Consider the following 27,938-nt stretch of genomic DNA (forward strand, 5'->3'; position numbering starts at 1 on the left):
GGACCCCTGTGCTCCATGACCAATGGATGCAAGACATAACTTTGCTAACCAATGGGCTGGCACTAGCCCCAGGACCTGGCCTCACCCACTAGAGGGTGGGGACCAGCCTCAGGACCCCCAGGGCCTTGATCTTGACCTCTGGACCCCACAGCCAGTGATTTTAAGATCTGCCCTATCCACCAACAGGCTGGCATCACCCCAAGACACCATGGACCATGATCCTGTGCATCAGCAGGCCAACACTGGCTCTGGAACCCCTGACTCTACAGCCAACCAGCCCTAAATCTGGGTCTCCCCACCAGTGGGCCAACACTAGCCCCAGGAGCCATCAGGGTTCTGCAGCCAGCCACCTCATGACCTGGCCCTAGCCATAAGCAGGCCAACACCAGGACCAGGACTCCCCTATCCTTATGGCAAGTTGTGCCAGGACCTGGCCCCAACCACTAGCAGCCAACAGCCTCCACACAAGGTAGGGCCTGGCAACTAAACAAACTGTGGACCAGCCATGCCTATCTGCATTCCACACTTGTCAACCTACCACAACAGGAGGGCCCACCCATCCTACATAAAGGACACCCATAAAGAATATAACTCTAATCACCAGAGAGGAGTGTGTTGTTAGGCTACACAGGACTTCTCCTATATAAGGATACTTCTCCAAGATCAGGAAACATAACCAACCTACCAAATACACAGAAATAAAAGCAATGAATTTGGCAAAATGAGGTGACAGAGGAATATGTTCTATAAAAAGAAGTAAGATAAAACCGCTGAAGGGAGAAAAAGAAGAAAGGAACAGAAAAGAACTACATAAACAACCCACCAACAATTAACAAAATGGCAATAAGTATATGCTTATCAATAGTTAATTTTAATGTAAATAAACTAAATGCACCAGTCAAAAGACACATAGAGTGGCTGAATGGATAAAAAAAAAAAAACAAAAAACAAGACCCATATACAAGAAACTCACTTCAGATCTAAAGACACAAGCAGACTGATATTGAAGGGATGGGAAAAAGGGTATTCCGTGCAAATGGAAATGAAAAGAAAGTTGGGGTAGCAATACTTATATCAGATAAAATAGATTTTAAAACAAAGACTAACTAACAAGAAACAAAGCAGGACATTACATAATGATCAAGGGATCAATCAAAGAAGATATAACAATTGTAAATATATATGTACCCAACATAGAAGCACCTAAAAACATAAAGCAAATATTAACAGACATAAAGGGAGAAATTAACAATAACACAATAATAGTAGGGGACTTTAACACCCTACTAACATCAATGGACAGATCATCCAGACAGAAAATCAATAAGTCATTATACCAGATGCACTTAATAGATATATATAGAACATTCCATCCAAAAACAGCATTCTTTTCATGTGCACAAGGAACATTCTCTAGGGTAGATCACATGCTAGGCTACAAAATAAACTACCATAAATTTAAAATTTTGAAATTATATCAAGCATATTCTCGACGAAAATGCTATGAGAATAGAAACCAACTACAAGGGAAAAAAGCTGCAAAAAAAGATACGTGGAGGCTAAACAATATGCTACTAAACAACCAATGGGGTCACTGAAGAAATAAAAGAAGAAATTAAAAAATATCTGGAAACAAATGAAAATGAAAACATGACTCAAATGCTATGTGATGCAGCAAAAGCAGTTCCAAGAGGGAAGTTTATAGTGATACAAGCCTACCTCAGGAAACAAGGAAAATCTCAAATAAACAAATTAAGCTTATACCTAAAGGAACTTGAAAATGAAGAATAAACAAATCCCAAAGTTGGTAGAAGGAAAGAAATCATAAAGATCAGAGCACAAATAAATGAAATAGACACTAAAATAATAATAGAAAAGAATAATGAAACTAAGAGCTGATGCTTTGAAAAGATAAACAAAACTGATAAAGCTTTAGCAAGACTCATCAGGGAAAAAAAGGGAGAAGGTGAAAATAAATAAAATTAGAAACAAAAATGGAGAAGATACAGCCAACATTGCAGAAATACAAAGGATTACAAGAATACTGCTATTATACACTAAAAAAATGAACAACCAAGAAGAAATGGACAAATTCCTAGAAACGTATGATCTCACATAACAGAACAAGGAATGAATAGAAAAATATGAGCAGACCAATTACCAGTAATGAAATTGAATTCGTAATTAAAAAAAAAAAAAACTTCCAGAAAACAAAACTCCAAGACCAGGTGGTTTCATAAGTGAATTCTACCAAACATTTAGAGAAGAGTTAACAGCTATGCCTCTCAAACTATTCCAAAAAAAATTACACAGGAAGGAATGCTTCCAAACTCATTCTATGAAGACAGAACCACCCTGATACCAAAGCCAGAAAAACACATCACAAAAATAGAAAATTACAGGCCTATATTGCTGATGAACATAAATGCAAAAAATCCTCAACAAAATATTAGCAAACTGAATTCATCAATGCATTAGAAAGATCATACCCCATGAACAAATGGGATTTATTCCAAGGATGCAAGAATGGTTCAATACCTACACTAAGGAAAGGATGGGTCCTTTTTATATTGAGTGGGCTATAGTTTTAGAAGGGGGACTACTATGGCATTCAGTAGAAGGACACAGCCAACCTTGCCAACTCAGCAAGAAAAGACCCAAAGGAATAGTTACTCTGACTTCAAACTCCTTCTATCCCTTTTTATCTCCTAGTGTCTCCCATTGTATAATACTAAATTCAACCAGAAAAGATGTCCAGGAAGATTAACTGACACAGTTTATACAGGTCATACTTTTGGGGCATAAAGCAGGGTGGAAACAAGTGTATGTGTGTGTGCATGCACCTGCATGAGTATATTACCTACTATGTGCATAACTTTTTTTTAAATTTTATTTTATATTGGAGTAAGCACTTCATATGCTCTCTCCTTAAGTTTCATAAAAATCCTGGGGATAGATATATTTATCACTTGTTTAAAAATAAGGAAACTCAGGTTAGATAAAATATTTATGATCATATAAGCAAGTTGCAAGCTGGGTTTTCAATTCAAGACTTTTTTAAAAGAATGCTACTACTCTAAAATGTTTTTTCCCTTCAACAAAGAGACAATATCACACAGTATGATAAATTGCTAGAAGCATACTATTAAAATAAAATACATGAAAAAGCTTCTCACTATCCCTACAATTGTTTATTTAATACTATTGTAATGTTATATTTAATGCATTAAGATAAGTAAAAACACAGTATATCTATTTGAAAGGAGAAAAAATGATCATTATTCACAGACAGTATTATGGCAATTAAAACAATTAAAATAAAGTCAATTGAAATATATTAGAATAAATATTAGTTCAGTAAGGCAGTCAGTTACAACCATATATAGACCTAGTTAAATAGCTTTCCCATATACTTGCAATACTTAGAAAATACAATGATTTGAAAAGTTTTAAGAGAATAGATCCTAAAAGTTCTCATTAGAAGGAAAAAAAAATTGTATCTATATGGGATTGTGGATGTTAATTAAATTTGTGGCAATCATTTCATAATGCATGTAAGTCAAGTCATTATGCTGTACATCTTAAATTTATACAGTGCTGTATATCAATTATATCTCAATAAAACTGAAAGAAAAAAGTACTTCTTAAATTGTACCCCCTAATTTCCTTTGAGCCTGGCCTTGAAAAAAAATACAATAAGAAAATAATGCATTTATAACATTCACAAAAAGATATAAAAGCTATATGAAATTATATGAAACTCTACTGAGTCACAAAAGAAGACTAAAAAAAATGCAAAATATTCACCATGTTCCTGAATGAGAAAGTTACTATTTTATATATACATATATATATGTATTATTTTATATATATAATTAATTAACAAAATAGTACGACTAGTAAGAACTAAAAAAATAGTAAGAAATTATCTTACCAGATATCAACACACACCATAAAGCTAAGGTTATTTTTAATTCAGATGAATTTGGCATAAGAGTAGACATCAATAAAACAATGGTTAGCCCAAGTATATAATAAGGTTAACATGTGACCAAATTGCATAACAAATCAATAATTATAACTGAAATGTCCAAGAACTTAAATGATAATATGAAGATTTTGGCAAAGAACCGTAAACTATAGAAAAGAGTCCACTGAAGTTTTTGGAAATGACAAGTGCAGTAAATGAAATTAAGAACTCCATGAATGAACTAAAGAGAATTGGTGAACAGGAAAATAAGAGCAAAAAAATACACAAGATGAGACAAAATGATGGCAAATACAAGATATTTTCCAATGATGGAAACAAGATAGAAAACATATAAGACATTATAAGAAATTCTAACATATGAATAAGTGGAGTTCCAGAAGGGTAGCATAAAGAGAGCTCATCAGGAGCAACATTTGATAAATTAATGGTTAAAATTTTTCCAAAACTAAGGACATCAAACCTGAACTTTGAGAAGAACTACAGGGACTTCCCTGGTGACACAGTTGTTAAGAATCTACCTGTCAATGGAGGGGACACGGGTTCAAGCCCTGGTCTGGGAAGACCTCACATGCTGCAGAGCAACTAAGCCCATGCGCCACAATTACTAAGCTTGCATTCTAGAGCCCACAAGCCACAATTACTGAGCCCGTGTGTCAAAACTACTGAAGCCTTCATGCCAAGATCCCATGCTCCTCACAAGAGAAGCCACCAAAATGAGAAGCTTGCACTCTGCAACGAAGAGTAGCCCCCACTCGCTGCAACTAGAGAAAGCCCACACACAGCAATGAAGACCCAAAGCAGCCAAAAACAAATAAATACATAAATTTATTAAGAAAAAAGAAGAACTACAAACTGAAGATGAAAAAAATCAAATTTTAGGTTAATCAGTAAAAAATTTTAAAACCAAAGAGAAAAATCTTAAAAACATCTAAGAAGGGGCTTCCCTGGTGGTGCAGTGGTTGAGAATCTGCCTGCTAATGCAGGGGACACGGGTTCGAGCCCTGCCGAGCAACTAGGCCTGTGAGCCACAACTACTGAGCCTGCGCCTCTGGAGCCTGGGCTCCGGAACAAGAGAGGCCGCGACAGTGAGAGGTCAGCGCACCACGATGAAGAGTGCACCGGCTTGCCACAACTAGAGAAAGCCCTTGCATAGAAATGAAGATGCAACATGGCAAAAATAAATAAATAAATAAATAAACTCCTACCCTCAACGTCTTCTTAAAAAAAAAAAAAAAAATCTAAGAAAAAGTAAAGTCTTATTACTTTCAAAAGAGGAAAAAAGGCATAACAACGAACGAGACAGATAGCTGACTTTGTAGTTGAAACAAAGCCATAAAGAGATAAAAGAAAATGACTGCCAATCTCAAATTCCATTCTAAGCAAAAAAAAAAAATTTTTTTCCAAAAATAAAGAACAAATAAAGGCATTTTTCTAACAAACAAAACTTGAAAGAATTTTCTATCAACAGACCACACTAAAGAAAATATTAAAGGCTATACTTCAGGCAGAAAAAAAATGAAGAGATGAAAATGTTAAAACTGTGGGTAACCAAGAAAAAAGAAAGACTCTTTGAAGTCTTAGTAATACTGATTTGTAGGATTTATACACAGAGTTGAAAGATTTCCAGATCCCACCATCTCTCAACCAAAATAGTCATGGTTTTATTTGTTTAACACATTATTTATCTGTATAAAATTTATTCTGAAATGAGTTCTACAACTAGACTTGTTAAAAACCCAGTAAGATTCAATAAGTTCTATTACCTAAAACAAACATAACATTAAAAAGCAATTGAAGGAAAAATGGCAATAAATATATAAAAATGCCAGGCAGGCTTTTCTTTTTTAGCAACTTACAAACTGATTTTTAAAATTCATATGAATATACAAAGGACTAAAGATAACCTAAAACAATTTTGGAAAAAGAACAGCAAAATGGAAGAATTCACACACCTGATTTCAAGACATATTTAAAAACTATAGTAATCAAGACACTGTAATATTAGACTAACAAAGACATATGTCAACAAAATATAAATTCCAGAAGTAGACTCACACATATATGCACAAATAATTTCCACCAAAACTACAAAGGCAGTGCAATCCAGAAAGAGTATTCTTTTCAACAAATGTACTGGAATAATTGAATATCAATGAACAAAAACAAACAAATAAATAAATAAATAGAAAACTTCTAATCATACTTTATACCATTTGCAAAAATTAACTCAAAATGGATAATAGACTTAAATGCAAAACCTAAAACTATAAAACTTGTAGAAGAAAACATAAGATCAACCCTTTGAGATTTTTAGTAGGGCAAACATTTCCTAGATATAATATCAAAAGCATGATTCATAAAAGAAAAATTATTAAATTGGATTTAATCAAAATTAAGTACTTCTACTTTTTGAATCACTGTGAAGAGAATGAAAAAGAGAAACCAAAGACCGGGAAAATATTTACAAATCATATATCTGATATATGTCCAAATATATGTTCAGAATATATAAAAATCCCCAATATTTGTGCAAATATTTTCCCTTTTTAAAATTGAGTTTTCACTTTTAAAATGTGCAAAGTATTTGTGCAAGTACTTCACCAAACAATATAGATAAATAACAAATAAATACATTAAATATCATTAGTCATTAGGGAAGTACAAATTAAAATCATGATATATCACTACACACCTATTAGAATTATTAAAATTTAAAGAATGGCCAAATTAAGATTTGACAAGAATGCAAAGGAACTAGAACTCTCATAAACTAATAGTGAAAATGTCTTGTGGTACAAGAGTTTTGAAAAACGGTTTGGCAATTTCTTAAAAAGTTCAACGTACACTCACCATAGACTAAGTTGCTCCATTTCTAGGTTTTTACTTAATAGAAATGAAGACAAAGGCCCATGTCAATACTTGTACATGAATTTTCATAGCAGCTTTATGTAATAGCCAAAAACTAAAAACAAACCAAATGTCTATCAACAGATGAATAAACTGTTGTATATTCATAGGGTGGATTACTATTCAGAAAAAAAAAAAGAGATGAACTACTGATACACAAAACAACATGAATGAATCTCCAGATTAATTGTGTTGAGTGAAAGAGCCAGATTAAAATACAGTATATACTATATGATTCAATATATATAAAATCCTAGAAAACATAAACTAATCTATAGTGGCAGAAAGCTGATTAGTGGTTGCTTGGGCACAGGGTATAAGGTTGGGCAAAAGGAAAGGACTACAAAGTTGCACAAGGAAACTCTTGGGAATGATGAATATGTTCATTATTTTGATTGTGATAATTGTTTCATAGATGTATACATGAATCAAGACACTAAACTGAATGCTTTAAAATATGCATTTTATTGTATGTAAATTTTACCTCAATAAAGCTGTTTATATTAATAGATATGATATATATTATATACTAATATTGTGTATATTATTACACAATAATAGTATACATAACATCATTATTTCTTCTTTATTTGATGCTTGTCAAAATCTATCATGACCTGCAAATATATTCTGGACAAATATCAGATATTTGGGGTAAATATACATATTGGGCAAAATCCCTTTCTGAAGCTTTTGTTCTCCTTTGCATAAATGGTATTCAATCCATATTATAATATATTTATGTCTACAATATATAAAGCTCTTTATATTAGCAATACACAATTAAAGCACAATAGAAAAGACAGGAAAAGGCTAAGATCAGATAGCTCACACCAACACAAATAAATACAAATATCCAATAAATGAATGAAGAAAACCTCAGCTTAAGAAGGAAGCAAAAACAAAGGCAAATGTGATGCTTTTGTTGTGTCCTATGAAATCGGAAAAAATTTTAAAGCTAATTGCACTGCTAAGGGCAATTTCAATTAGTTCATTCTTTCCAAAAATAAATGTGGTTTAAAGTATTAATTATTATAATATCTTAGTATTTTATCTACTAGTAATTCCATTTCAAGGAAATCATTCTAAATAACCAGAAATTTGATAATTTCTCTTAGCTAAAGAATCAGGTTTCGTTGATTTCAAATAAGAATTTTAGATGTTAAAAACTTAAATAGCAATTAACTTTAAAATTATTAAATTTGTGACACCAAATAGCAAAACAGAAGAGAAGTAATGTTTAGAAATGTTTAGCTAGAATATGAGAATAATTATCAATTAACCAAAGAGAGAATGAATGCTTCAGAGAATTTTTGCTAGCATAGTTTTCAGCTAGTTGACAAGGATCTAATACACTGAACATTGAAGAAAGATCTAATACACTAAAGAAAGAATATTGAACCATATCCTGATGGTATAATTTGCTGTGCAACAAACTCAATGTAGTGGCTCATTTTGAAACTAAATTCCATGCAGACTATGAGATAGGAGGTATAGTCACAAATCCATTGAGAGCATGTCATCCTTGAATATTAAGGGAACCAACTAAACCATTATTTTGTAAGAATAAATGTTTAATGGATGAGAGGAAAGACACATAAGGAAATATGTTGCAGGCTTTTAAAGACTACCAAATTGTTTTATTACCTCTCTGCAGTTAGACCCAGGACTTGACAAACAAGAGTTACTATGCAGACCCACACTGTGTTAGAAACAATCAATCTTTCCAAGATTTTCTAATAAGGTATTACTTAAGCCTGGACTTATTTTTTAAGTCTCTCCAAAATAGTTCTTCATGCCATGAGATAACAGCTGCTTGGGTATAAAGGCATTCTGTCCAAATGTATAATCCACAGTTTCATACATATGTAACTAAGACACCTTACTTGATAAAGTTAGAACTAACTTTCAAGCTGACTTTAATAGACTGTTAAATAATTACATTAGGAAGGCAAGTAATGTTTTTTATATGTCCAGACATTAAATTTTTAACAAAAATTTGCATCTTGTGATAATGTCAGCAATTGTCATAAGAAATATTTTAAAACATCATACTCTATTCTGTCATTAAATCTGTAATACATCACATGATAAAAACTCCCATTGGAGTTATCCATTCTGATCTCTCAATGCATGACGTGTGCTTTCTATTACACTTACAAATCTAATATAGTAAGAAAGAACTTATACCAAATACCTAGAAAATATTTCTATGACAAAAAGAATTCTAACTTGAAATTAACAAATGAATAGTCACCCAAGGCAATAAGTCTCAGCTTTAACATTCACACCTATGTTGAAATAACATATATCTTATGGACTGAATGTTTATATCCTCCCAAAATTTATGTTAAAAATCTCAAGCTCCAATGTGATGTGGTATTAGGAGGTGGAACATTTGGGAAATGATTAGGTCATGAAGGTAGAGCCCTTATGAATGGGATTAGTGGCTTCAATATTGTGATTTATAAGCAATATAGATTTGGTCATTCAGATGACCAAAAGCTATTTCTCATATATGTTTGGTCTTTGTTTGTAGTTTCTGGCTTACAAACCCCAAAACCCTTGGAGTTTTCTAAGTGTTGACAGTGACAAAAATGTCTCTCGATAGGTTAATAAAGTGACTTTTGGACTTCACCTGAGAAAGGGGACTGGTTGCCAGGAGAACAAACCATATGATTAGAGGGTTGTAACTTTCAGTCCTACCCTCCGTCCCCAACCCCCAGCACCTCACCTCTCCACCCCACCCCAACCTCCAGGGAGGAAGAGGACCTGGAGGTTGAATCAATCACCAATAGCCAATGATTTAATCACTCTTGACTATGTAATGAAGCCTCCATAAAAAGCCAAAAGGACAGAGTTTGGAGAGCTTCCAGGTTGATAAACATGTGAAGATTTGAGGAGAATTGTGTGCTCCAAGAGGGCATGGAAGCTCCACATCCCTTCCCACATACCTTGTTCTATGGATGTCTTCCATCTGGCTGTTCCTGAGTTATATCCTTTTATAATCAACTAGTGAACTAGTAAGCAAATTGTTTCTCTGAGTTCTATGAGCTGCTCTAGCAAATTAATTGAACCCAAGGAAAGGACCATGGGAACCTGTGATTTATAGTCAGTTTGTCAGAAGTACAGGTAAAAATTTGGACTTGTGACTGGTATCTGAAGTCCAAGAAGGGAGTTGTGGGAACCTTTAATCTGTAGTAGGTCAGTCAGAAGCACAGGCTTTCAACTGGTGTCTGAAAGGGGAGGATGGGATGGAGAAAAGACAGTAGTTGTAGGACTGAACCCCAAAGCTGTGAAATCTGATGCTATCTCTGAGTAGGTAGCATCAAAATTGAGTTGAATTGCTTGTTGGTTCAGGGAACCCCCGTTTCACACATTGGACAATGAGTGTGAGAAGAGACCCTGAGAGCTCTCACCACTTCTTCCATGTGAGGACAAAGCAAGAAGAGGGCCACCTATGACCCAGGAAGTGGGCCTTCACCACACAAGGAATCTGCAGGTGCCTTGATCTTAGACTTCCCAGCCTCCAGAACTGACTGTGAGAAATAAATTTCTGTTATTTAAGCCACTCAGTCTATTGTATTGTTTTTTATGGCAACCCAAATGGACTAAGACGTAACTATACAGTGAAAAAAAAATTTTTTACAAGAACTATGTAATTGAGGGCATTTGCTTATTTCCAAACAATAGAAGAAAGATACAAAGATATAATTTCCTTAAACACTAGTTAATTTGTGACCAATTAGTAACTTCTGAAACTCCAGTACAAAAATATCACTGGCAGCTTTTATAAAAATATTCTATCATGATATGGAAGATTCTTTGGGAAAGGGAAGATTGACTTGTACAAAGGGCCTATGATGGACCAAGTAATATTTGTGAGGCTTTACATTTTTAACTTCATTTAGGCTTCACAACAATGATCCTCTGAGGTTAATAATTGTGCCCATTTTATAGATCAGTGAATTATGTATCAAGAGGTAGAAATTTGTCCAAGGTCATACAACTAATAACTAGAGGAGTCCAGTTCAGAACACATTTCTTCCTGACTCCAAAGTCCAGGCATTTTGCAATATGTGCATCCCAAATGTAACTTTAACTCTGTCATTGGTGGGCCAAGATCCAGTGCCTTGCTCTTCTATACTGTAAATCTGTCAAGGAGTTTTTAATCTCTGTCCTTGGCTAACTTATCTCCTTAACACAGATAGCTCTCTTTTTTTAGTTTCTATTCTTATAAATGATCACTGTTTCTGTCAGAAATCTAAAATACTTTTAGCATTTACACAATTCGTTATTGTCTTACTTTCTCTTTTAGCTTCAAATAAAGACTTTCTTTTCTAGAGGAGAGGGCCTTTCCAATTTCACTTAGTTTATAACCTGATTCTGTATTTTTAACAGAATTAATAACCCACAAAGTGTAGCCCTAAAACATAGTTTGAGATGACAATTCCTCATCTTATACGCCATTTCACTAGAAAACAGCACTGTAAGAACCATATTGCCTTTGCATTTTAAAAAGCTTGAATCTAAAAAGCAAAAATCCTCATGTCCTTTTAGGGAGAAATTCCTCTGAGTCATTCCTGAGAAGTGGCTTTGCATCACTGCTCCACTGAAACATAAAGATCTTCAGATGCCTCATTCTCTCAAAGGAAACATCTTTAATTGGAGAAAGTAGGAGAAAAAACATTTGGGCCAAGTTTTCTCAGAAGATCTTAAACTGCTTTTCACCGCTCATTTAAAAATTTGTCTCTTCTCCTACACTTTCTACAGCCCCCACAAATACATATGCACAACACTTTTCTTCCCAGAAATTAGCCATTTATAAAGAAACCAATTATTTTTACCAAAGAAATCCATAATTGTATTTTTAAAGCTGGTGGTGTTATAGGCAATGTAATCAAATGTGAACATGTGAGAGCATTAAGTGAATTGCCCAGCATTCTCTTTGTTGGCAGTCAAGTTGAACAAGTAATCTAATATGCTTCCAGGAACATCAATTGAAAACTGTTCAGTTCGTCTTTTTTTTTTTTTTAACATCTTTATTGGAGTATAATGCTTTACAACGTTGTGTTAGTTTCTGCCGTAAAACAAAGTGAACCAGCTATACATATACATATATCCCCACATTCCCTCTCTCTTGCGTCTCCCTCCCACCCTCCCTATTGCACCCTCTAGGTGGTCACAAAGCACTGAGTTGATCTCCCTGTGCTATGCAGCTTCTTCCCACTAGCTATCTATTTTACATTTGGTAGTGTGTATATGTTAATGCTACACTCTCACTTCATCTCAGCTTACCCTTCCCACTTCCCATGTTCTCAAGTCCATTCTCTATGTCTGTGTCTTTATTCCTATACTGCCCTTAGGTTCACCAGAACCATTTTTTTTTTAAGATTCCATATATGTATGTTAGCATACAGTATTTGTTTTTCTCTTTCTTACTTTCTTAACTCTGTATGACAGATTCTATTTCCCTCTACCTCACTACAAATAACTCAATTTCATTTCTTTTTATGGCTGAGTAATATTTCATTGTATATATGTGCCACATCTTTATCCATTCATCTGTCACTGGACACTTAGGTTGCTTCCGTGTTCTGGCTACTGTAAATAGTGCTGCAGTGAACATTGTGGTACATGACTCTTTTTGAATTATGGTTTTCTCAGGGTACATGCCCAGTAGTGGGATTGCTGGGTCATATGGTAGTTCTATTTTTAGTTTTTTAAGGAACCTCCACACCGTTCTCCATAGTGGCTGTATAAATTTACATTCCCACCAACAGTGCAAGAGGGTTCCCTTTTTTCCACACCCTCTCCAACATTTTTTGTTTGTCAATTTTTTGATGATGGCCATTCTGACCCGTGTGAGGTGATACCTCATTGTAGTTTTGATTTGCATTTCTTTAATGATTAGTGATGCTGAGCATCTTATCAAGTGTTTGTTGGCAATCTGTATATCTTCTTTGGAGAAATGTCTACTTAGATCTTCTGCCAATTTTTTGATTGTGTTGTTTGGTTTTTTTTTGATATTGAGCTGCATGAGCTGCTTGTATATTTTGGAGATTAATCCTTTGTCAGTTGCTTCATTTGCAAATATTTTCTCTCATTCTGAGAGTTGTCTTATGACGCCGGGTATGGGCCTTACGCTCCAGCACCATCCATTATGAACTAGCTCATGTCTTTTAAAAAAAATAAATCAAATTCTACATGTCATATTGAACTCCCTAAAACAGAATTCAGGCCACAGTCATATCTTGCCTAGACCAATTCCATATAGTCTTCTGACAGGTCATCCCAAATCTCCTCCTGGCATTCACAATGGACTCTCCACACATGACCCATCACCATAATCAAAACACATAATTCCCATTTTGCCTATCACACCAAGATTAAAAATGTACCACAGCCTACAAGACCCTAAGTAGTGATCTGGTTCAGCTACTTCTTAAGCCTCATTTCCACCAACTCTTCCCCTCATTTAGGCACTTTCATAACACTGGCCTCCCTTGCTAATTTTTTTCAATTTGCAAAGCACATTGCCATCCTGAGCTCTTGCACTTGTGTTTCCTCTTCCTGGAATTCACTTCTCCAAGATATTTGACTCACTATCTCTCTCATTTCATTAAATTATCTGACTTCTCTAATCATTTCCATCATGCCCTATACACCTATTCAGCACTAGTTTTTGTTTCTAATACTTATCACTAACATAATATATATGTGTTTATTATCTCTCTTACATTAGAACATAAGCTCCCCATAAGGGCAAAAATATTTCCTGTTCACCACTGCAGTCCCAATACCAAGAGTATGTTCAGAAACATGTGGGAATACAAAAGTATATATTGAATTCATTAATAAATGAAAAATAAAATCAAAATTATTTATAAATTAAAATTCCAAGCCATATATTAATTCATTGCTTTTAATATTGTTTATTCATGATCCATTTCCCCTCTTTCTGAAATAGCTTCTCTTTTGAAATGCTATCTCTTACCAATTGAATATAACTTCAGTAAAAGTGTAAATTATAATGTACATCCCCCATCAGCATTTATTCAAGAGGTGAGTATTGAAAACAAACTACAACAATCTGACTCCCTATCCTTGAAATTAAAGTGTGAGCCTAATAACCCCCAATCAAAAATCGTTGTACCTGATTGAGCCCAATGTTGTACCAATGCTGGAGAGGGTGTGGAGAGAAGGGAACCCTCCTACATTTTTGGTGGGAATGTAAATTGATACAGCCACTATGGAGAACGATATGGAGGTTTCTTAAAAAACTAAAACTAGAGCTACCATATGATGCTGTAATCCCACTCCTGCGCATATATTTGGAGAAAAACATGGTTCAAAAGGATACATGCACCCCAGTGATCATTGCAGCACTGTTTATGATAGCCAAGACATGGAAGCAACATAAATATCCATTGACAGAGGAATGGATAAAGAAGATGTGATACATATATGCAGTGGAATATTACTCAGCCATTGAAAAGAATGAAATAATGCTAGTTGCAGCAACACAGATGGACCTAGTGATTGGCATACTGAGTGAAGTAAGCCTGACAAAGAGAAATATTGTATGATATGCCTTATATGTGGAATCTAAAAAGAAGTGATACAAATGAACTTATTTACAAAACAGAAAGAGACTCACAGACTTAGAGAACAAAATTATGATTACCAGGGGGGAAGGAAGGGGGTAAGGGATAGTCAGGGAATTTGGTATCAACATGTACACACTGCTATTTTTAAAATGGTTAACCAAAAAGGACCTACTATAGAGCACAGGGAACTCTGCTCAATGTTATGTGGCAGCCTGGATGGGAGGGGAGTTTGGGGGAGAAAGCACACATGTATATGTATGGCTGAATCCCTATGCTGTACACCTGAATCTATCGAAACATTGTTAATTGGCTATATTCCAATATAAAATAAAAAGTTTAAAAATAAAAAAAAAGATATCCAGAGGTGCATATCATATCCAGCACCTAATACTTCTTCTCCATTTTGGGAGCTATCCAATATTCTTCCACAGGTTCCCCCTCTACCCCCTCCCTTTTTTTGGTTGTTTGTTTTAATTAGCCAGAATCAGTTTCTGTTGTTTACAATCCAAAATTTAACTAACACATATGGTAAGCTTATATTCAATCTGATATACCTCAAAATACAAAATTTAACAGAAAGTTTCTCAATTCTCTTTTTTCTCTCTCTCATCTCTCCCTCCCATTGTCTGTTCTCCACACACACTTCCCTATTACAGTGTACTGTAGTTACTCAAACACTTCCTCTCTAGTGACATCCCCCATACGTGCCCTTTGCAACAATTTTAATGTTTCGACATCATTTATCCTTCCTCTCATCTAGCACTGTTTACTCAGAGTTGCTGAACTGAAGTATAAGTTAAGAAGTAATCGATATGATTAAGCCAAAATAATCAAGTTATCAATAATCGATATTCTTAATCTTGTCAAGCATATTTGTATTTCTTTAAAAAGTGGCTACTGTTACTCAAAATTAATTTGTTAAAATTTCAAGTAGGGGGACTTCCCTGGTGGTTCAGTGGCTAATACTCCACGTTCCCAATGCAGGGGGCCCAGGTTCGATACCTGGTCAGAAAACTAGATCCCACATGCTACTACTAAGAGTTTGCATGCTGCAACTAAAGATCCCTTGTGCCACAGCTAAGACCCAGTGCAGCCAAATAAATTAATTAATTAAATAAATACTTTAAAATGTTTTTCAAGGAGGATGACAAAGTGAAGAATTTTAGAGAGTATAAGGTAGTTACTTTTTTAAATGTATTCAATGACATCACTTAAGTCGTCTGTGGATCTGATCATGGTTCATTTAAAGATAAACAGAGAGCTTACAGACAACTTATCCATCAATTAAACAGATTTTAGTTGAACTACTTTTGTGTGAATACATAAAGCATACAGACCCATTACAAATGTGATTAACAGAGTCACAATGAGATTTATAATGTTACCAAATATGGCTAGCACATCCCCAAGGGGACCCTCAGTCACCTCTCCCTGCATTTTGGGGGGGGTGGAGGCAAAAGCAATGATTTGTTTCTAACCAATAGACTATGGCAAAGGTGATGGAATATGAATGCCTTTAATTAGGTTATATAAGACATCATCTTAGCAGAATGAGAGATAGAGAGACAGAGACAAAGACATAGAGAGATTTTCCATTGCTGGTTTTGAAGATTTAAGCTTCTATGTTGTGAGAAGGTCTGAGAGAGAATGATATGGCAAGGACCTGCGTGACTTCTAGGAGCTAAGAAGAGCCCTCAACTAGAGCCAGGAAGAAAGTAAAGACCTCAGTCCTGGAACCAAAAGGAATTAAATTCTGCCAAGAACACGTGAGTTTGGAAGAGGACCTCATGCTCTGGAAAAGAATGTAGTCTGGCAGATACCTTGATTGAAGTCTTCTGAGACATGAACAGCTAAATTTTGTTCAGAGAGATAATAAATGTATGTTGTTTCAAGCCACTATATTTATGTAATTTGTTACACAGTAATAGTAAACAAATTCACTCACATACCAAGGAGACAAGAAGATAAAATTCATGTCTGTAGAACAGTCATAGATTGTGGATTTAGCACATTCATTGCTCTTTTACTTACTAGTTTATCATATCCACTTCAAAGCATTGATGTAAGGATTCAATCAGAAATCTTATGTGTAGATTTTAAGGCTTTGTGTGAATATTAAATATCTCATAAAAGTGAGTTTTCTCCTCTTTTACTCTGCTATTTAACTCAGTGGGTGTCACAGCCCCACTCATTGGCAGCAGTCAAAACCGTCATTCTGAAGAGTCACATTTGGATAATTCTGAGCCACTGAAAGTGGAAGCTTGCAGTACTTCAGGATCTCCTCTGCCCACCCACCCACTCATTGTGTCACATGTGAGTGAGGTGTGGGTTCTGGAGATTACCACTGTCCCAGCATCTATTGTTACAGTATTTGGAGACTGGTTGTTATATGGACTCCACTGAGGTCCACATCAGGATGTAGCAGTAACTTCTTTGTTCATTCTCCCTTGTGTTTAGATAACCTTCTACCATGACCCCTTTTCACTTCAGTCCATTGCTCACATGGTGCTTGGCTGTCATCCATTTCTTGTTTCCATCCTGACTTTAATGTAGATTTACTTCCTAGTATTTTGACACCTTGCTGGAGAACCATAGCCACTTGAGTTCCTCCTGCATCTAAGATAAGAACTTTTTGTTATCCAGAAACTGCTACCTTTTAATTTTCAGAAAGATGAGGATTGAAAATTCTGCAGCCCAGCACAATCTGAAATCAGCAGTGAGTGATTCATGGGTTTCTAGACACTTAAAATTTTTAATCCAGTACATTTTTTATTCAACATTATGGTTGACATTTCATTAAGAATGAAAATTGCTGTAGCATCCTATAGCTCCAATAACTTTTAGTGCTGTAGTGATTTTTCTAACAAGTATATTTTTAACACATTCACTGAACACATTCTAGTTAAATTTCCTATTTTTTACAGCTTACCAGTTTAACTGTACCCCTGTATGGCAGGTGGTTATGATGTCCCTCTCTACAATTCCCTCACACATGCTTTCCTATAAAGTAACTAGTCTTTGCTGTATTTATTTATTGTCATTCTTATAAGTAAAAGCATCAGAAATCTGACCATTCTCAAAGTTTCTGGAAGCTCTGACCATATTTTCTCAAACTTGCAATTAAAATTGAAGAAAAGTACTTATGGCATAGAATTCATAGTGTATTTCTCTAAACATAAATACCAGATTTTTCATTTGTCATCCACCCTACTGGTCTTTTAGCCTCATTTCTAGTATGATACTTTTACTTCTGGCTTTGTTTCTATTGTCAATCTCAATTCCAGTATCCAACACTGTTCCATGGTTTCCTTTCAACTTTAGTTGCATTCACAAATCCAATACCATCTCTAATAACCAGCCTCCACCCAGATTTAATCCCCCTTTTCTCCATCTTCATCTCCTTCAGACAGTTGTACCCCAGTCACAGCACAAAGCACTCTAGAAAATTAAAGAGAATATGATGTAAGTTTATTTAAAGGCTCTTTGTTGGGGAAGACAGTTTAAATTTGTGAAGGACTGCCTAACCATAAGTTAGTGAAATCTTAAACATAATTTTCGTTTAGCATAATCAGTAAATAACACCTATTTTGCTTGCAACTTAAAATTAAAATGATGTGCCACAATTGGATATAGTACCAACATATCTATTCTATGCCATGAAGACTGAATTGATGAAAATTGCACTCATCTAGAATCAGTCTCCAGTATCTCCAGCTCTCCTGAATCAATCATTAGTGCTAGTTTGTAAATAAAGTACACTTAGCTGCAAACAACTAACTTTTAAAAAAATCTATTCAAAAGAATTACTCAACTACAAGAATTAATATATTTAAAATACTTACAATTTCTTTAAGATAGCCATGAATTCTACTAACTTCTCTTCAGATTTTTTTGGTCTATATAAAATATGGCCACCACGTGCTTTTTTAACATGGATAGATATGTTGTGAGAATCATCAGGTTGTTGGGGTTTACTTTCTGCTGTGCCTTCAGCAGGTTTTCTAAACAAGGAAGCATAATATTTTATGGTGTTGTGTTTTGTATAAAAATTGCTGACATGACTTTTTACTGTCAAGAGTAGAAATGCACTGTTCTGAAGTAATTTGGCATTTTAATAATATATTCTTTCTCAATGCTTGTTTTTTTTCCAGTCATTAATAATGCAATTAAACACATATATAAAATATTTTCTGGGGCTTCCCTGGTGGTGCAGTAGTTGAGAGTCCGCCTGCCAATGCAGGGGACACGGGTTCATGCCCTAGTCCAGAAAGATCCCACATGCCGCGGAGCGGCTTGGGCCGTGAGCCACGGCCGCTGAGCCTGCACGTCCGGAGCCTGTGCTCCGCGACGGGAGAGGCCACAACAGTGAGAGGCCTGCGTACCGCAAAAAAAAAAAAGAAAAAGAAAATATTTTCGATGTACAGAATTTCGTTATAGGTATTGTATAACAGTCCCAAGTGATTGAAACATCTTCCATAATAAATTAGGTGCATATATTTAGGGAAATATTTCAAGTCAATGGTCACCCTTCTTTTACACGCTTACAGTTGTTTTTCAGCGTTTTGTGGGTTTTTTGTTTTTTGGTTTTTTTTCGGTGTGCGGGCCTCTCACTGTTGTGGCCTCTCCCGTCGCGGAGCACAGGCTCCGGACGCGCAGTCTCAGCGGTCATGGCTCACGGGCCCAACCGCTCCGCGGCATGTGGGATCTTCCCGGACTGGGATACGAACCCGTGTCCCCTGCATCGGCAGGCGGACTCTCAACCACTGTGCCACCAAGGGAAGCCCCGGTTTTTGGGGGGTTTTTTGACACCAATGATAAAAGTAATTTTTTTAAACTTTTGTTTCCAACTGGTAAATTATCAATGTCTTGGAAGCAGTCACCATACTTCATTCTTGTGCTATAGTATATTACACAACTAAGTCCCTAAGAGATGTGTGAATGAATAACCATTTCCCATTTATCCTTCCAGCTCAGAGCTTTCCTATTAAGAGGTCACTAAAAACCTAAGGAAAAGCAATCTAACAAATGTTGTCCATCCTTAAGAAAAAAAATAGTGGAGGGGATGCTAAAAATCCAAATGATCATAGGTTAGTCACCTTTAATTAATACATGAAAAGATTTTTTTAAGTTAAATATAAGATAAACATTATGTGGAATAACAATAACAATCATCACATTAACATCTACCTGAGTCCTTTTAAAAGTGCTATTATATTAAACATTATATACATATATCTCATTAACATTAACTAAGTGAAATAAACAATATGATCCTCAATTTAATAAGGTGAGGAAATTGCAGCTTAAAGAGTTTATATAATTTGTCTAACCACTCATATCCACTTTCCAGTAGAACTGGAAAGAGTTTTTTGCAATCTAAAGTTCACAGAATATTAAAACTTAATGGCAAAACTTACTTATCTGATATATACAGAAGAAAAGATACTTTAGCATAACTTACAAAGATAAAATTAAGAGCCAAAATCCATTTCCCCTTATACCACTTTCACAGAAGCTCAGCGATTCTATCCATAGAGACCTAGGACACTATTTAAAACTCTATTCCCAGTTATGTCTATAAATAGTAAGTACAGTAAAGCTCAGCAGTGGTTAAGATTCAGATATAAAGCAATTGGCTGCTTTCCTCCACCCAGCTCTGATTCTCAAATGCAAATGGATAGAGTTCTTATCTTCTAGAGGAGAGAGGTCTGTGGACTGGAGGGCAAGGTAGAGGTAGATATAATAAGCTTTGTGAGGGAAATTTAGAAAGTGAGTCCCCATGGACCCAGTATTCTGGCTCAAGTTCATCATATTTGCCCAAGGCAAGAGATTCCTGACATTCCTGCTTTTACATTGAAAATCACAAGGCAGCCAAAGGATTCAGAATAGTCCCCATTGATATTTAAGATACTTGAAGCCAAGCAGGTGATAACAAACCACCAAAAGCAACAGCAGGAAATAGATGGTCATATATATTAATTAATTAACTGATTGATTAAGCTGTATCCTATGCTCTTCGGGAAATGGTAGAAAATAAACCTCATCATTATATTTATATACTAAAACTAGCAACAATTCAATATATATAATCTAAAATTTTCAGTCATATAAAATTCAAAATCATTTTATGAGAGATTAATAAATGTGTAAGTTGCCAAGGCAAGTGGGAGTATAGGAGGTTGTGGACATGATTCACATCTTTTCTGGAGCTATGTTTGTAATCTCAGACTTCTCTATGTTTCTGTGTTTCACAATTACCTGTACCTCTAAATTTTTAGTGAAATTTTATACTGGGTAAATCTCTGATTCTCATAAGTCTAACTTGATAACTGAATCCTTTGGTTATTCTCAGACCTCTAAAGATTTTTTCTTTCATACAAGTCCTACTTGTTACATGATAAGATTGTTCCAAGATATGTAATATTTGCACTATTATGTTACTTGTATATATGTAATAATATTTCTGTAACCGATATGTTTAGGATTTTTAAAATAAAATTCAGTTTTATTGATCATTGTGGTAGCATAAACTATTTTTCTCTTTTCCTCAGTAATCAGCTACTTTAATAAGCTCTTTTTTTTTCAGTTGACCATCTTAAGGATTTTTTGGGTGGTAGATAAAAAGATGTAGATGAAAATAAATGGAAAGAAATTTATTGCTTTAAATGTATATAGTTTTTAAGAAAAAATAGTTGACTATGAGCTAAGGATTTATCTCAAAAAGTGAAAAAAGAAGAGCAACTTAACCCAAAATAAGTAGAAGTATATAAGTATATAATAAAATTGGAACAAACATATCTAATAAACTTGGCAAACCATTAGTCAAGTACAAAAAGAGAGAAGGCAGGAATAAATAATATCAGGAATGAAAAAGGAGACCTCATCACAGATCCCACAGAATAAAAGATTATACTATGAAAAATTTAGATGAAAGGAAAAAATAACTATGAAAGTGTAAATTACCAAACTGACACAAGAAGAAATAAAAAATTTGAATTTTTCTAGATATTTTAAATAATATAACTATTAAATAAGAATCTCCTCACAAAGAAACTCACAGCCAAAGTGGCCTTACTGATAAATTCTACAAACTCTTAATAAATAAATAAAACCAAACACTTCAAGAAAATAGAAAAGTCATATATACTTTCTGTCTAGTTTTATGACATCAACATAATCTTGATATCAACATCTGGCAAGGATTTTACAAGAAACAAAAATTATAAGCCAATAACATGATGCAAAAATCTGGAGCAAAATATTAACAAACTGAATCCAGTGATAATTTTAAAAAATAATATAGCATAGCTTAGTTGAGGTGACACCAGGAATACTATTCCAGAAATGTTATTCAACACATTAACAGTACACAGGAGAAAAAAATCATTAATAACTAAATAATATTTAATATGATACAATATTCATTTGTAATCAAAATCTTAGCAAACTGAACACAAGTGAATTTTCTTAATATGACAAAAGTATTTGCAAAAACTACACTATTTAGAGTGAAATATTAAAACTTTGCCTCTGGAATCAAAAACAAAATTTGCATATTGTTCTAACCTATTTAATACTATAGTGGAAGTCCTGGGCATTAAAATTAATATAACTAAAGGTATAAGAATTGGAAAGGTCAAGTAAAGGTATTATTTTTTCAGATGACAAATTATATACATGGAAAATCCAAATGAATCTACAGATACTAGAATCAATAAGAGAATTCAGTAAAGATACTGAGTAAAAGTTTAATATACAAAACATCTATTGTATTTCTGTCTGTATGTTCCTTAATATCTAATGCAGGAAGGCACTAATAGAATAATCAGTCTTGTAAATGTGCTATTGAAAGATGTTAAAAGTGATATGAAGAATTTATACACATTGTGAAAACAACCATAGGGTGCTTATCAGAGTGTAAAAGCTGAGACATATAAGATGACAAAGAGTTAGACAAAAAATATTCCAGTAAGAAGCTAAAAGGAATTTTTCTGAAGAAACTTTTAAAAATGCTAAATTTTACTCAAAAATATTTTTACCCTGCCATATAGGCATAGCCGCTGTTCAACAAATAAATATTCTCTATTAATCTATTCATACTTTTTTGGCATCACAATGTCCAATTATTTGTGAATTAATTTTTACTCCAAGTAAATGATATGGGTGCATGAAATTATTTATAGTATTGAATAGATACCATAGAACGCTAGTAATTTTGTAACTCTATTCCTTTCTCTGCTATCGACTTTTAACTATTTTTGGCATTGTTTTGCATGTAAGCATGAATCAAGACAATGGCATCAAACTAGTAGCATCTAATTCTTCATTGCCACACATTTGCAGTTTTAAAAAACCAGAAAAATAGTAATTTTACTTAATCTTAACCCTTTGACCCTTGAGTACACTTCTTCGTGATACTTTGCATGACAAAATGAGAATTGCAGATAAAGTATTTTTGTGGCATTCTAAAGAAATTTTTGTCTCAAATAGAAGTGCTTCTACTACTGAGTTGCAAGCTGAATTATCCACTTTCTTCATTGTGCTGTATAGTTACTTGAAAGAACAACCAACCAGCTACAATAATTGACTTGAATATTTAGGATTTATTTTTTCAAAAATGAGTGAAGTGGGATTGTCAGTTCAAGGAAGATACAGCATTTGTTGCCAATGATAAAATGCAAGCTTTCAAGTGAAAATCAGAATTTTGGAAAACTTGTATTTACCTCTCTCTGTAAATTTGACAGCTTCCCAGTACATAAAGGCTTTTCTGATGAGATCAGTTGTGATATTAACAATATCACAATTGTGTTTTTTACTAATATTACATAAAGAAACATACCTACATTTGCAAGATCTGCATAGTTCAATGGACCAATGTTTTCCAAATGACCAATGTATGTATTACAAAATCATACATTGTTGAAAGAGCCATTCATAGTGCAAAATATCGTTTTTATAGATAGCAATGTTTTGTTTGTTTTTTTGTTTTGTTTTGTTGCGGTACGCGGGCTTCTCACTGTTGTGGCCTCTCCCGTTGCGGAGCACAGGCTCCGGATGCGCAGGCTCAGTGGTCATGGCTCACGGGCCTAGCCGCTCCGTGGCATGTGAGATCTTCCCGGACCGGGGCACGAACCCGTGTCCCCTGCATCGGCAGGCGGACTCTCAACCACCGCGCCACCAGGGAAGCCCAATAGCAATGTTTTTTAATTGGCTGTATTCTAGATTTTTTTTTAATGCCTCAGTAAATTCAGGTGATAGCGATTAGCACCAGCACTAAGCAAAATAAAGTAAAATTTTGCATGCATTATCTCATCCATTCCTCCAACATCACTCTAAAGTATGTATTATTGTCCCCATTTTTAGATGAAGAGACTAAGATTCAAAGTTTAAGGTAATTTTCTTAAGGTACCATAATTGCCAAATTGCAGAACTGGAGTTCAAACCCAGATCTGATTAGTCCAGAGGCCATCACAAAACTTTATCCTCCATATATCCTTGCATCAGAGCTCTTACAAGCTTTTTTATCATTCTTCAAAATCCTTCTTTAACCCCCTCCACCACTTTTTGTAAATGCATATAAATTTTACTAAGTAGTAGTTAGAGCCAGATTAATATATGTACTCTTTCTTAAGATATTTTCTGTAGGATTCTTCAATCACTTTTTTAAGAAACTGAAGTCATCCTGACAGAAAAATAAAAATTAAATTCAGTCACTTCAAGTACACTAAGTTAACTCTATCTGTTGATTTTAGCTTAATTATCATTAATGCCAAACCAGGGAAATAACAATGGGTAAATCTCCACCCCCAGGATGAAAGCTGGTGAATTGCAGACTTCCTTTCGTGCTGAGCAAGAGTGCTGACTTTGTCCCACACATTGTCAACATACCCAAAGTTAAAATTGAGGAGGGTTGAAGGTAAGTTCCATTTTAAACTCTTGACAGTCAACATTGGAATCCTGTCATCTCTTATAATATAAGAAAGAATATTTTAAGGTTAGACAGAGGTAAGCAATATTTCCCTGGTTTCTACTAAATTAATGTACTTGACAAACTCAAAGTCCTCTTTTTCATTTCCAAAGAGAAATAGAAAATCCACAGTTAAAAACGAACAGTTGGACTTACATGCACTCTACAGAATAAAGGAGCAATACATTTTCCTGAATAATGACAAGCTATACAAATATGCAAGAAAGTTAAGTTGTTTGGAGAAGATTATTTCACAGATTTACCTCCTAAGGACTGATTGAAATCGAGCCCCAAATCAAAAACTTGGGATATTTAAAGACAACTTTTAATATAGCAGTATATTAACATATATTTATAAAATAATGATCAAATACCATGTTCTGCCTTTTCTTATAACCTAAATTCCCTCCAGTCACAATTCAATTCAGCGAACGCTTCTTGAACACCCAGCCCAAGCAGAGTTCATTGTGTTCATTATCTCAGCTCCCAGGTATGAATCATTTCCATTTTTCCATTTAATCACCCTACTTTTTCCACCCACAGAACATTGCTGAATTGGTCACACACTTGGATGATTACAAATCTACGTTATCTAATTTTAACTGATCTTTGATTTTGCTCAGCATTCTTAAATTAGCTCTTTGTCAAGCTCTCATGCAGTCACCTCAATGGCTTTCATCTAGTTCCTTTTCCAGCCCCATTTCCACATTCTATAGACAGCCTTTCTTTCAGTACTAATGCTCTCTACCTGACCTATATATAGGAATTAATGATTATTATTGACTGTTGAGAAATAATGATAAACCCCCATTCCAGTTTTTCAGCTGTAGTGTCACTCAAGCTGAACCTAATTTTGATTGATTGATGATTGATTGATTTGTCTTTGCCAATATTTTGTTTAACACAGGTTTACTGCAGGAATTATAATAATTTCACAAGCCAATAGCATACAGGATAATGTCACTTTTTCTTTTTTTTTTAAGTTGAGGATTTAAAAATATATATATTTATTTATTTTGGCTGCACCAGGTCTTAGTTGCAGCATGCAGGATCTTTTTTTTCAGTTGTGGCATGTGGGATCTAGTTCCCTGACCAAGGATCAAACTCAGACCCCCTGCATTGGGAGCACGGTGTCTTAGCCACTGGACCACCACGGAAGTCCCAGAATAATGTCTCTTAAGAAGCCAATAAATAAATAATCTCCAAACTAATGACAAATTTTTTTAAAAGTCCAAATTTAGGTGAGGTGTACCTTTGTAACAGTTTGTTCCCAGGAGAGTTGGCTTAGTAAACCACAAGCTGAAGGCACAAAAGCAAAAGTCAAATGTTGCTGTTGGAGCGCACTGCTAGGGAACGAAGACTCAAGTGTTGACCGGCTAAATGATCTTGGTGGGGCCGCTGCACTGTTTTCACCGTTGCTGGTAAAATGTCTTACCCTGACAGGAAGCTAATGCCACAAGGTCTTCAGAGACCTATTTTGATGAGCAGAGTTGCCTTGCTGAGGCCAAACATTCTCAGATAGTCCTCACGATTCTAAGTATTTATAGTCTAAATCTCCCCTCACCATAGTTGCTTATTCATTTGTTCTTATTGATCAGCCCCCGGTGGTGCCCCTCAGCAGCTGAGCTACAGAGTGCTTCATCAGCAGCCTCAGATGTCCATGATGCTCTCCTGATGCAACACCTTCACTCTTATAGAAAAACAGCTTTCCTTATAAAAACAATTTCATTCTTAGATCAACTTTGATTTATTGAGGAGAAGAATTAAATGCAGACAAAATGTGGCCTGTGAATTTTCAGAATTTCTCTTTTGATTTTATATTAATCTCTTCAAGTAAGTCTTAACCCCATAGGACTAATCTAAGTAATGAATGGAACCCCTAATTTGGGGAAATGGAAGGACCAATTTAGAGACAGGGAGGCAAATTTCCTGCCAACAATGTTATACAACCTGGAAGAAACTCCAAACTTTCAACCATATCCTTTTGAACCATAAAACTGACCCCCTTTGAATCAAAGATGGCTTTTCTCCCTTAGTTGCATATGGTCTTTGATGAATAGGATTTATAAGACATCACCATCTACATTACTTCTTCAGCTGAACTCATAATTCCACCATGTCCACTACCTAACTCTTAACTGATGGTATCACATTTTTCCATTATTGGGATATTAGTCGGTAATTCCATGCAATACAGATGGTATCAGCAGGGATCTACTGGCCCCTTAAAATCTAAATAAGTTCCCATGAAAATTCATGCAAGTAGAAAGCTCTTCCTAAAATTTCAGCTATTTCCTAGGAGATTACATTCTGATGTTACCTCTGCCACTGTGCTTCTTCCTTAAATACTCTCTTTATTCCATGTCTTGTTTATGTAGAAGTAAAACCAACCTTTCTTATATCTCCTCAACAAAACTAAATTAAATTAAACCAAGTACTCAGAGCATTTGTAAGCATAGTAGAGTTCATTAAATGCTGGGGTTATCTTAGGTGTTTGTATCACATATGACGCAGGTACTTGAAATCCATTAATAGATATTTCTTTTCTTAAATGTCCTTACCCCCACATCCAGGACCAGTGGGTTCTCCTCACTCAGTGCACACCTTCCTTCAATTATTTCCTGGCTATTCTTGCTTCTTTTCTATCCCATTTTTGTCTGCCTTTCCTCACTCCTGGCTTGCTCCACAACTCCAAACTAGATTGCCTCTACCGGGCAGAGCACTCCAGCCCTCCTCAGCACCTACTCCCAGACACTTCGGGAAAGAAGCATGATAAAAGGTCCTTCCTTCTGGCAAAATCTATCATTCCTCAGTGGTAATCATAAACATAAATGGCATTTTTTTTAGACTCAGGCTTAAAACTTTCTTGTTTCATTCCACTTTGATACAGGGAAATCCCATACATCTAGGCAATTTCTACAAATCACCATCACTTTGTTACAATAATGCCCAAGCCATCCAGAGTCTCATTTTTATGTCATAGTAAAGTCTTTAATTTGGGCCACAAATGATGACACCAGGGCATGGCTGAGGCAACCAGTTAGATTTCTATAAACTTTCCTCCTTTTCCCTTCATAGAATTCTCCTAAAGGTCAAAATATTGCTCCTGAACTGGCATGACAGTCTTTCATTTCTCCCTTGTATTTCTCTCTCCCCTTTCTTCCTTTCTTCTTTCTTTCCTTCTTTCCTTCTTCTCATTTTCTCCTCTCTCTTTCTTGCCTTCCTTTCTTTCTCTTTCTCTACCTTCTTTCTCTTTTCTTCTTTCTTTTCTTTCTTCCTTTTTTCTTTCTTTCTTTCTTTCTTTCTTTCTTTCTTTCTTTCTTTCTTTCTTAATTTCTTTCCTTTCTCTCTCTCTCTCTTTCTTTCTTTCTTTCTTTCTTTCTTTCTTCCTTCCTTCCTTTCTTCCTTTCTTTCTTTCTTTCTTCCTTTCCTACTTTCTCCTCCTGCATCCCTCCCAGCCACC

General features: G+C 35.0%; 1 protein-coding gene across 1 annotated transcript in view; it reads right to left on the reverse strand.

Moving 5' to 3' along the window:
- The window catches only part of CNBD1 (cyclic nucleotide binding domain containing 1), a gene marked incomplete at its 3' end in the record, with an annotated part of 326,834 nt that overhangs the window by 249,208 nt on the left and 49,688 nt on the right, over positions 1-27,938 (reverse strand). Inside the window, 1 exon segment of the mRNA XM_024761443.1 lies at positions 18,351-18,509. Coding sequence (XP_024617211.1) covers positions 18,351-18,509 — 159 coding nt within the window.

Source organism: Neophocaena asiaeorientalis, unplaced genomic scaffold, assembly GCF_003031525.2.
Source record: "Neophocaena asiaeorientalis asiaeorientalis breed wild unplaced genomic scaffold, Neophocaena_asiaeorientalis_V1.1 scaffold74, whole genome shotgun sequence".
In the NCBI taxonomy this organism is placed as follows: domain Eukaryota; kingdom Metazoa; phylum Chordata; class Mammalia; order Artiodactyla; family Phocoenidae; genus Neophocaena; species Neophocaena asiaeorientalis.